Below are 12622 nucleotides of genomic sequence, written 5' to 3'. Positions count from 1 at the left end.
AGTAGACTCAGAAGTCATGGTGCTAAAATTAATTTCTTTCCAGCAAAACCTCAGGTTACTGTCACTTGATGGGCACTAAATGTCAAGTCATTCTTCACCATTGGCAGGGAAAGTGGTTTCTTACCTAGCACATTGCTTATCTTCATTTAGATGGTTTCATGTGCAGGGCAAAAGTGGAGATGTCACTAGAAAGTTAGAAAAAAACTCTATTCATTGATATTTCTCAAATCAAATTAATTTTATTATTGCTTTGGCAGAAAAAATTCATTGATCCTTGTCAATGGGCGAGTGTTTAGTGTCCTGTCACAGTACATGGATCCTTTTTTTAAATAAGATAGTGGAGTCACGATAGAACACTGGGTTGGCTTCATCTTCCAGTAAGCTCTAATTAGCCTTGGGGAGACCTGCCGTGCCCTGTCCTCCTGAGTTAAACCTCATGAGCAGTTTGACCATGTGTAAGTGAGGGAGTCATTTTGCCAGGGTTTATTCAGTACCTCCAATGAGCCAGAATACTGGTGGTAAGCAAGGCAAAGATGTTCCTTGCCTGCATGGAGCTTATGGTGTTGGTCCTAAGATGGAGAGTCTGTTGCTGGCTGAGGACACATCCTCTCTTTGGTAGGAAGCTCTAAGCAGGAAATTAGATTTCTTCTTTAAAATGTTTATTATAGACCTAATTCGGCTTCCCTGGTGGCACAGTGGTAAAGAATCTGCCTACCAATGCAGGAGACACAGATTCGATTCCTCAGTTAGGAAGATCCTTTGCTAAAGGAAATGGCAACCCACTCCAGTATTCTTGCCTGGAGAATTACGTGGGACAGAGGAGGCTGGTGGGCTACAATCCATGCGGACACAAAGAGTCTGACACAATTTAGTGACTAAACCAACGAACAACAAACAAGCAGACCTAATCATAACAGAATTTAGATGTTCCAAGTGGAAACTTCCTGTAACTTAGCACTGATTGGAACACCCTTTAGCAATCCAGGAATATTTTTCATTTATGGTTAATTCAGGTTTTTCTACAAGCCTACCTTTCCGAACATGCTTTCCTTCTGCAAGTTTTATCACCATTTTTCTCAACGTTGTTATAGTTATGGACTTTCTGAAAATGCCTGGATTATGTTTCTAAATGCCTTCCTTTCTTCAGAAGAAAGTTCTGAAGTTCTCACGGCTAATTAGAGCTTACTGGAAGATGAAGGCAACCCAATGTTCTATCATGACTCCAGTTCAGTAGTTCTCAAACTTAGCTACACGTTGGACTCACCTGGGGAACTTTGGAAAATTCAACTATCCGGGCTGCACCCCAGACCAATAGATCAGAACTTTTGGGTGTGGGATCCAAGCAGCAGTATTTTCAAGCTCCCAGGTAATTCCAATGTGCCATCAAGGTTGCTCTTATAAACAGGAATCTTCAGTGTAAATTCCAAGCGTATATGGGGTCCTTGCCATTTGACCTCTGCACTACATGCCCTGCCTCACCCACAGTTCATCTTAACATAAACCTAATCTGTGTGTATATAATGTTCCTAAAACCAAATCGGTTATATTTTACTCTTTTTAAACAGACCAGATCCAACCAGTCGTATGTCTACAGCAAATCTTATGATGTCCATAAAATCTTTAGAAGTTAATTTTCCTTCTCCATGCCGTAAATCAGTAAATGGGGACCCTCCCTGCCAATTTCTTGAGAGAATTAAGATTTGTTTTTCATTATAGTTAATTGTTCTCTCCATTTTCCTGTCTAAACCTTCTCAGTTAATCTTTCAGGCATCTTGATTTTTAACAATCTATGCATTAGTTCTTTTATAAATAAACTTATTTGGGGCAAAGGCAGAGAAGGGATTTGGTTGGGCTCTTTTAAGATACGTTTACCTCCTTTTTGATTCAGAATTAGAAAGTTTTTTGTTTTTTTTCTTTTAATGTATTCACACAAATACCCCAGATCCTATTATACATTTTTCTGGATTCTCAGCAAAATTGGAACATGTGGAAATGTCAGAGCTTATCAGGTTGAACACTAGGAACCCAGATTATTGAGGACATAAAAGTATCATAAGCTCATGTGCAAGGGCTAAGAGGATGACCTAAGAAGAGGCATTAGAATCCGCATCAGTGCAAAAATGAAAATTTCAGTGATATTTTATACTCAAGTGAAAATAAACTCATAGAATGTAGAGAAAATTCTTTATTTTTTATTCAGTGAATTAAGGTCCTGCCTTTTGGAAAGCCCTGGGCATCACTTTAAAAATTGTACAGGACTAGAAGGAATTTTTTTAAATGTTTCTAATTCTGCCTCTTGACCCTACTGACAGTTCCCATGAGAATGTTTTTCAGCTGAGCTGGTGGAAACCTTTCATTTACTTTGGTCTGTCTCTAAACGGAAGAGGGAAACTGATGCATTAAACCATGGGATGATGACACATGCGTTTGACTGCAAAACATTCCAGTCTCAGCTGGGTGAATGGCTCAGCCTTGCTGGCCACACGTGATCTGATGTTAGTTTGGAAAACAGATTAGTGGAACATTGATACCAAAATAAGGTGAAATGAATTAAAGTTCATTGAGGAGAAAAATCTAGCTATACATCCTGGTAGAATGTATTCAGTTTTGCAAAGGAAGAGAATTATAATCCAGACACTCCAAATCTTCACAATTCAGCTTGGATATTCTTATAACTGAAAACATGCCCTTAGATTTCTGAGGAATATTTATAGCATCTCCATAAAGTAGCAAATGCTATTCTTTAAAAAAAAAAAAAAAAGTGAAACTGAATTCAGAACAATGCTGGACAATCTAAATTGATTCAATTCTTTTCTAAGTACTTATCTAATAGAGTGGACAGGTGGTTTACTGGGGAACTCTTATTAGTGTCCTGTAGACCAAAGCAGGACAGCAGTGACTGAATATTTTACCTCTCATGTGACTGAGCTAGTTTTCCACAGGCCAAATGCTGTTATTTGCAATCAGGCATTCTTACTCATCTTGATCTCAGAACCTCATTGAAAGTGGCCATATATCATAAGGCCGTGATAGGCGAGGTGCTATGATAGTTTCAAATTAAAGAATCTAACTAATACCTGGGGAAATGTCAGTGTGAGACCAACTGGTAAGTTCATCTAATGATTATAGGATTTGTTTTCTAAAATACTTTTTAAAAGAAGATTGATTCTAGTTGCAGGGAACATCTTTTGTTCCAGCTTTTTGTATTTAATTTTGTCCTTTATATGCTGGAGAACTTATAGTTGAAGAGGAAGGAGATGATTGAAAGTAGATTTTAGAATGAAAATGGTGAGAATTAATATAGTTCATAATATGTATATGCTTGTTTGTCTGTTGTCGCTATAACTTTTTAAGTCAAAGCATATTTAAAAAGTATTTAAGAGAACTGAAATGCTGTTTTTCTAATATTGACCATATTCATATTTGAGTAGGTACTGGAAAGAAAAATGTTACATATTTAAAGGAAAGTTTTCTATAGCTTCAGTCAGTCAGTTTTGTGAGTGTCTTTTGAAAAGGAGAATCTTTAATGTTAAATGTTTCTCTCTTACTCTGAGGATTGTTTTTTTTTTTTACAAAGTTAATTTCGGGGGTGGGGGGGGAGTGGTTCTTGATCTGGGGCCCACTTATTGACATTGTGATTTTTAAAAATGGATTGTTAAGTGCATTGTATTTTTCTGTAGGAAGAGCATTATAAATGGGGACTGCCCAGGGGTTTTCCACTGAGTAAACCTTTGCTAAGACCAACAGCACACTTTAAAGCAATAATACAGCCCAATTCCTAAAACAGTGTTGTTACAAAGTTTTAGAACTTTTAGATAAAAGTGCTATTTCATTTGTTATGCAAAAGACTCCATTGTATTTAAAGTATGGAACCCCCACCCAACCTGTTACATCCAAACTTTGACCTCAGATGAAAGTGTTGAGCTATGGGAAATATCGATTAAATATGTAATTAATAGTGCTTTTGCTGAAGTAAGTTATGATCTTTTGAATTAGAACTGCTCCCCTGTTTCATACATTTTCTGCATGCTAAGTTGCTTCAGTCATGTCTGACTCTTTGCAACACTATGGACTGTAGCCCCCCTAGGCTCCTTTGTCTGTGGGATTCTCCAGGCAAGAATACTGGGTGGGTTGCCATGCCCTTCTTCAGAGGATCTTCCTGACTCAGGGATCGAACCCATATCTCTTGTGTCTCCTGCATTGGCAGGTGGGTTAGTTCATCTGCAGACTCCTTCCCACCACCATCCTAATGATGGAGTTGAAGGAGCTACCTCATTTATTTTACATTTTCCTTTCAATGTTTATTATTTATAAGGAGTATAAGATTTAAATATCTGTCTTAAAGAGTAAAAGACATCATTAGCCTTCTTTGTTGCTGAGAATATACAAATATGATAACAGGCCAATATTTTTGATTGATCTTTCAAAATCACAAGTGGAAAGCTCATGGTTGACATGAGTAAAAACTGGCTATGAATTTTGGGAGTATGAAATTTTTTTTTTTTTTATGTTGAAAGGCTGGGCTCAAACTCTAGAATTCTTAATAGAAGGCCTAGATTCTAAAATGTTGGTGTATTTTATATCTCTAAATCCAATGAGTGCTTACTACCCCAGTCTACACTTTGTAAACAGTGTAGAACGGTATAGAACCCAGACACTTTGCTGTTTACTTGTGTTTCTAGAGCAGTCCAACAAGGGTAAGGGTGGTTCTGAGCTTCATTTAAGGGGATTGTCTAATGGAAAATTCAGTATGTTCTTGTGCCAAGAGTTTTAGTGTTATCCTTCAGTCTTTAGGGATGAATGTGCTTTAGACAATGGAGAAAAATTCCATGCGTGGAGCATGGATAGAAAACTGGAGGGAGAGGAGGTGAGTCATTCATGAGAACATGCTCCTGCCTGCTTCCTCCTTTGGAGACTTTGATTCACAGGACTGTCGTGTACAAGAGAGAACCGGCGCAGGGATTGCTGGCCACCCGCAGTTCTCGACAAGCCAAAAAACATCCAAATTCCAAGCTGCTTTGGCGCCTACATATTCATGTGATGGTTCCTTGACCCAGTTTAGCTTTTATAAAGGGGAGCAGAAGAACCTGGTGATATTTAATGCTTATATAAATGAAAAACTGTGTGTGCAAGTTGCACCTGTATGAACTAGTACCAGACTGTTCTTTAATTTTCTGCAAATTGTAAATTTTTGCAACTTACATTTAATGATTTGTGAAGTCTCATTTCCCCAAAATTTGGGACACTGTCAACAACCTAAACATTAATCACAGGAAATATGATTGCCTTCATTTTCAGTAGTAATGAATCACTCTTAGACAGTTCATGGCATGTTTGGGGTCCGTGAGGTAGGTTTGCGAAAAATGCAGGGTGTTTCTGTAGGAAGTAAGCTGGCTTCTGTCTTATTGACTGTGCTATTGATTTGGGGTTTTGTTCTATAAGCAGCAGGTTGAGGTCAGAATCAAGTTTTTGTTCTTAGGCTGTTTCCAGAACACTCTCCTATCCCTCTTGTTTGTATTTGAAGGGGACACAGCATGTGTACCACAGGGAGGGGTCGCTGTGGTGGGGAAAGGGGAGGGGCGCCCTGGATCTCAATGAACCTTTTCACTGTCTTGGTGACTTGCCAAATTTGTCCCCAAGTCTTTGAGTGAATATGTCAAACACATTTTATTTTTGCTGATAATTTAGCATTAGAAGTACCACATTCTAAAGCCTTAGGACTTCAAGCAGGATATATGACATATTATTTCAGGCAAACGGTTTTTATTCTGAGTAGCTCTCACCTAGCAGAACTCCAATTCAGATACCACATGTAGGGTAGGTATTGTGATCCTGTCTTTTGAGTTGATGGGACAGATGTCTTGATCTCGTTTTGTGCCAATCAGAAATATAGCCTGGATGATAAAATCTGTCATACGCACCAATAAATAACTGTCCATCAGTGTTTACTTTTAGAAGTTCATTGCAAATTGAGAACTGACTGCATTTTGTGTAATCTGTCCCTTTGTGCACCAGAATGCAGTAAGTATGACCTGTGTGCAGTGCTGGTCTGTTGCATGCGCCTGTGTTAATAGCTTCTCCAACTGTGTGAAGTTTTTGCAGTAAATGGCCATTGATTAACTGTGTGTGGATATGAAGTATATTATAGAAGAACTTACAAAAAAGTCCATACAAGAACTTATAAAAATTAAGGGGAAATTTACTTTAGCTCAGATTTATGCCTTAGGTTGTATTGTGATTGTGAAGCTTTGCCTTGGTTCCTAACTCGCTTGTGTGTATTTATTTCATAGTCCTGTTCTGGAAGCATACCTCCAGCTGCTCCCAGCCACATACTGTGTCAAGGACACCAGTTGGTTCTCCCCTCCCTTCTTCTCATTAGTTAACATTTGAAAATTTAGCATAATTTTGTTTAAATAGCTCCATGGGTACAAACCTGTTAAATTAAACAGAAAGGATTTACTCCGTGAATTTAAAAAAAAATTAAAAAAAAAAACAAAGATCTGCTCCTATAAATCACTAAAATTTTAATTTTATGTACAAGTGTTAATTTGGGGTAGTATACAGATATATTTTACCAAACTAGGAAAGCCAGGTTTTCTCATAAATGGCATTGTACAGATTATAATAAGGCATCTATTGGTATATCAGACCAACATCAGCTGCTAGTCAAATTGATTAAGCTCTGAGAATTGGAGCACTTGTTTTTTAAAACTTTACATGAAAATGAGTGCTGGGGAATGACCTTCATGTCCAGGACTATATTGATTGAATGTTCTGGTGATAATTGTGTGCCTTTTAAGTCAGAACTTTCAGGATTAAAAAAAAAAACAAACCCACAACTTTTATCTTCAACATTTAACACTGAAAGATTAATCAGTGATAATATATTTTATGTGTAGTTCATGGTTTAGAGTTTAAAATTTCCCAGGATTAATTACTTTACTAGTGATTAGAGATCCTTAGCCAACCTCTAGGTGCTCCCTCCCAGGTATCATTTTACAATTTGTCCTGGTTGAACTAAATTTGATTTTGAAAGATCAGCTTTCAAAAACCTATGACTTTTGATTTCATCATTTCTGGAGAGATTTGAAGGCAGCTGCTCAGTGTTCACAGAGAGTGGCGAACTTCAGTTCTGCCATTACGGGCGGCCCCTCTTAGCCTCGAGGCCAGGACTGTCCACTGCAGTGGGAGAAGAGTCAGCGGTGTGGCCACCATCTCTCACTCACTGCCACCGTGTCCTCTCTGTGCAAAGAGGACGAGAGAGTGAAAATCACAAACTTTATTTCCCAGAGATGCTTCTTTCTGAATGATGTGGTTCTTGGTGTTTTCATCCAACAGACATGCATTTTGTACCCTCTGTATGTAAAGCAATACATTAAGAGTTGCAGATTGTTCAGAAATGGTTTAAGAATGGATCTTTCTAGGCAGTAACTCTGCTGTGAAGAAGAAACTGCTGAGAATCATAAAAGTGATACATGTGTGACCCTTCTGAGAGGAGATGGTTTGTAGCTAGGAGATGATTTTGATGTACTGATTCCCTTAAGTCTGTACTTTGTGAGCCCTGCATTCATTTATTCACTCATCCAGGACACGATGAGTGCTTGTTCAGGTACAAGTTGCTGCAGGCATGGGCTTCCATTAGTGAGCAAGAGATGTGTGCTCAACCCTTTTGAAATGTAAAATCCAGTGACACAGATGAGTATGAAACTAATCAAAGGTGTGAATACACATGTACATGCTTATATACACATAACATGATTTTTCACAAGTGCTGGTATGTAAGAGTCAGAATGAGGGATATGACCCTGGGTCGGGGAGTAAGAGCTCTTTCAGAAAGAATTTCTTGAGCTCCAGAGTTTCACCTGAGAATGGAAGACAGTACTTGGATGACCGAGATGAAGAATCTCACTGTTTCTTTGATGATCTTCTGGGGGGAATGTATTTACTTTTCATTTTTACCATGTGTGGGCTGCTTATTTGTCAACTAAAATTCTTCATTCTCTATAAGCTGCATAACTTGTGTATCCTTCATTCATTCACTTGACTTGTGAATCATTCCTCGCGTGCCTTCAGTGTGCCAGCCTCTGTCCGGGAGCTGTGTGCTGGGCCGCGGTTAGGTCCGCAAGAGTGTGTGACGTTTCTCGTGGAGTGAGATGTTAGAGCTGCATTGTCGTGAGAGCGCTGCTGGCATGCTTTATAAGGCTGTCTTCATTTTTCTCCACATAGGACAACAGCTTTGAGCAGTTCATTATCAATTACTGTAATGAAAAGCTGCAACAAATCTTCATTGAGCTGACTCTTAAAGAAGAGCAAGAGGAGTATATACGGGAGGTAATGTTGAAAAAAGTTTTTAAGTATTCCTTTTTTAACTCATAATACAAATTCTGGTTTCAGAAGACTATTCAGACATGACCTTACAATCAGATGTATCAAGTACCTTTTTAAAGCCTGTTTGTTACGACATCTGAGCTGACTGGGAACTTCTTTGCTGTGGGTGCAGGACAGTGCTCAGCACATAGTAGGTGCTCAGTGGACATCAGTTGACGGACTTGAGTCTCACGGGATTCCAGTGCAGTGCAGTAAAATAGTACCCTGTTAAGAAACTAGTCTGAGATGATTGAACGGAAAAACAGTGGTACATCTGTACAAGGCCCTAATACTCAGCAATGAGAAGGAACAAACAAGTGATACACACAAGAGTGTGAAGGAGTCTCAGATGCATTTTGCTAAATGAAAAATGCCAGATTCAAAGGCTACATATGTATGAGCCTATTTGTATGTCATTCTAGAGAAGTCAGAGCTGTCAAGGCACCAGTGATAGAGACATAATAGTCAGTAGTGGCCAGAGGATAGGTGTGTGACTACAGAGGGGCAGCTTGGGGAATTTTGGAGGCTGGTTGTGGTGGTGGTTACCTGACGCTACGCATTTGCCCAAACTGAAGAGAACAGTACACCTAAAAAGTCTTGTATATAAATTTGAAAATATTTTAAGACTTTGTTCACTCTTTAAAAACATTGATTTTCTAACATTTTTTAATAAAAGCAGATCTTAATGCTAGTGCTGTGGATGTATTATCTCATTTAGATGTAGTTGGAAAATAATCAAGTCATATTTACAGAGTACATTCATCCTTAATTTTAAAACAGATACTTGGTTTTCACCCTTTGATTTTTTTTAAATAGCCAACATTTTTCTATGTATAAATGTATTTATTTTAGACAAAAGGAGAAATTTTATTGTATCTGTATTGCATTATGTTTTGTTTCCCTTTCATTTATTGCTTTAATATTTTAGTAATATTACCTATTTTTCTTCATTTTTCTATAGTGTCATTTTAAGTCATTAAAGACACAGAATCTTCTTTTTATGGCCTCTCAGTATAGACTTTTCTAATGGGAATATTATCCCCAGTGACTTATTAAAATAACTCATCTACTCAAAAACTAAATCATAAATATTTCATTTACCATTTGGAATTATTATCATGCTTTAGAAACATTTTATACTTGAATGACACCTTTTTTAACATAAACATCCTAAAAGCCAGATTTATTCTCTTCCTGTCTTCTCATCCTAAAGTGAATACCCAAACTTTGATCTGTAACTTAAAACAGTTTGTACAGATTGTCTAAACCAGTTCTAAGAGTATATAGGAAGATCCTTAGCTTACAGTATGAATTAGCTCTCTTCCCCTTCTGGAAAAATAAATGTTTACACTTACGGACAGACTGTAAGCAGATACAGAATGTTTACATTTGGCCTCCCAGCTTTGGCTTTGTAGCTAGTGTTAGAACCAGTGCCTAGGTTTTCATTTTTTCTTTCTGTTGAAAATTCTTTTCTTAGCAGTGTTCTATTTTTACATTTGAAATAGTTAATGGCCCTAAACATGGGGTTGACTCTAAAATGAATTTCTTCCTTGTGATTACAAATTAAGAACAGAAAAATCTAGGCCTTAGGTTCTTGGGTTCAAGTTCTGACTTATTTCCTTATAAACATTGTAAATATATACAAAGTAATATTGACCCGAGGGCCTGGTGAGTAAATGGCCCAGAGCCAGCGAAGTGCATGGGAAATTGCCACAGATGGGAGTCTGGAAGGGGAGGCCATCTCAGCCCAGGTCAAGGGCATGTATTTCAATCAAATTGTGTCTGTGCTAGACTGCTGCATTACCAGAGTTTTGGGGACCAGAAAATGACATTTGCCACCCTGACTTTTATAAAGGAAATTTTCAGAGAGGAAGTGGAAGATAGTAAGATGGGCAAAGTCTTGTATTATAGATAGTAGTGTTGTAGCATCATTATATGGGATTTGATTATGTTCTTTCTTTTTCAGGACATAGAATGGACTCACATTGAGTACTTCAATAATGCTATCATTTGTGACCTAATAGAAAATGTGAGTATTAAGTACAGTTTTCTAACAAGTTCTTGGTAGTATAATTCACTAGTTACAAATGATCTGACTGCCTTCAATGTTAAGCTTTAGTATTTCCAGTATTTGAACATGTTAGAGAAATAGAATTCTGTGGAGACTTTTATCACAAGCTTAAGAAATTACACACAGTTCTTAAATACATACATAGAGAGCTAGACATTTTGATACTTAGCCAGTATTCCCCCATGCTCATCCTGTTGCCGTATCACAGAGCCCGGTCTTGACACTCAGATGCTATGCCCTTAGGTACACCGTTCTATCTTATGTGCTGGGATCCCAGGTCCAATCCACCGCTCCTGGAAATAAGAGCCCTGATCATAGGAAACTCAATAAAAAAGATGTTTGCCAAATCAAAATATGCCGTTCCTAAAATTCTAGTGACCTCTTAACATACTATTCAGTGGTTATTATCAAAAAGATGATTGTTGGTGAGGATGTGGTGAGATAGTAATGTACTGATGGTGGGAATGTAAATTGATGTAACCGCTATAGAAAACAGTGTAGAGAGAGAAAAAAAAAAAAAGATAAGAAAACAGTATAGAAGTTCCTCAAGAAATTAAAAATAGCACTATTATGTGACCCAGCAATCTCACTTCTGGGCATATATATTAAAAAAAAAAAAAAAAAAAAACCAGAATCAGGATCTCAAAGAAGTATCTTCGCTGCCACATTCACTGCAGCTTTATTCACAATAGCCAAGATTCGGGAAACCACCTAAGGGTCCGTCCACAGATGAATGGCTAAAGAAGATGTGGTGTACATATACAATGGAATATTGTTCAGTCTTGAGAAAGAAGGAAATCCTGCCATTTGTGACAATAAAGATGGACTTTGAGGGCAACTGAAAGAAGTCAGAGAAAGACAAATACTGTATGATATCACTTGTATGTAGAATCTAAGTTAAAAAAAAAAACAAAACAAAACTCAGAAACAGAATAAAAGGAATAGTGATTGCCAAGGGCTAACGTTTGGGGGAAATAGGGATATGTAGGCCAAAGTGTACAGACTTCTAGTTGTAAGATGAGAGAGTTCTGGGCTCTGATGTACAGCATGGTGGTAGAGTTAACAACACTGTATTATATATACTGGTGGTTAAGCAAGTAGGTCTTAAATGTTCTCACCACAGAAAAGAAATGGTAATTAGGTGATGTGATGGAGGTAACTAGCAATATGGTTGTGGATCAATGAACATGTTGTACACCTTAAACTTTCACAGTATTATGTCAGTTATATCTCAGTAAAACTGGAAAAAAGTTTACAAAAACAAAAAAACTCCATGCAGTTCAAATTAAAGGAAGATAAAGGCACCATCTCGGGAGCTGAATGACATAGGATCCCAGGGGTGGCTGGTATGGATCACGGCCTTGCTTAAGGATGTGACGGACAGTGTGTGTGACTTCACAGATGGCTGAGGGCCATGGGATTTTTCAGCTTACAAATTATGCATGTTAGAGGCTTAAGGTGTGAAAAATTACTGCATCATTTTTAGTAACCTTTCCAAATCTAAGATTTTTGTGTTTACATCATATTTTTTAGTTTATTATGAATGAATTGATTGTGGGAAGACTCATTTGTGTATAAAAGCTTAGGATCCTGACCTTGATAACAAAGTAATTTGAAGCAATGTGTAAACTTAGGTGTCATCATAGATGAGTGCTGTTTCAGCAATAGAATCACAGGCTCTAAATGTCCAACAGGTCGTTTGCTATTCATTTTCAACAAGATGTTTTTGAATATTATATAGTTCGCCAATATATTTTCCTTCAGTATTCACAATATTCTTGAAAGCTGCACCTTTGACTATTGAATTAAAAAAAAATTCTGAGCCATTATTATTTTTCAATTAAAAAATAAGGCTTGTTTTGAAAAATTTGGACAGTTTTGGATTGTGAACACTAATATTCCACCTAAGCAATTTAAAACTGTAGTCTAAAATTTAGAAAATCAATCGATTTCTTGAAAAGTTTTTCTGGTAAGTTTTGTGACCGAAGTAATTTGCTGAGGGAATTTTAACTTTCAGAAGTTGTGACTAACACTTCTTTCTTCATAACTGTAACATTGCACTTAATTATTTCCCTTTAAGAAGGGGGGTGGGGGAAGGAACAGTGGTAATACACCTAATATAGCTAAATTATCTCAGCCCCAAATCCCCTTGCATATATGATTAAAGAAACTCATGTCCATGTA

The 12622-nt window shown here is 37.4% G+C and overlaps 1 protein-coding gene across 3 annotated transcripts in view; it reads left to right on the top strand.

The window, feature by feature from the left end:
* The window catches only part of MYO1B (myosin IB), a 198771-nt gene that overhangs the window by 150449 nt on the left and 35700 nt on the right, over positions 1-12622 (top strand). For all 3 annotated transcript variants that reach the window (XM_070388967.1, XM_070388956.1, XM_070388948.1), the window contains exons 14-15: positions 8227-8331; positions 10334-10396. In XM_070388967.1, the coding sequence (XP_070245068.1) occupies positions 8227-8331; positions 10334-10396 (168 nt within the window). The remainder of the gene's footprint in view (positions 1-8226; positions 8332-10333; positions 10397-12622) is intronic.

This window comes from Bos mutus, chromosome 2 (genome assembly GCF_027580195.1).
Source record: "Bos mutus isolate GX-2022 chromosome 2, NWIPB_WYAK_1.1, whole genome shotgun sequence".
Taxonomy (NCBI): Eukaryota; Metazoa; Chordata; class Mammalia; order Artiodactyla; family Bovidae; genus Bos; species Bos mutus.
Note: the sequence above shows the minus strand (reverse complement) of the source record. Positions and strands in the feature narration are given on the sequence as shown.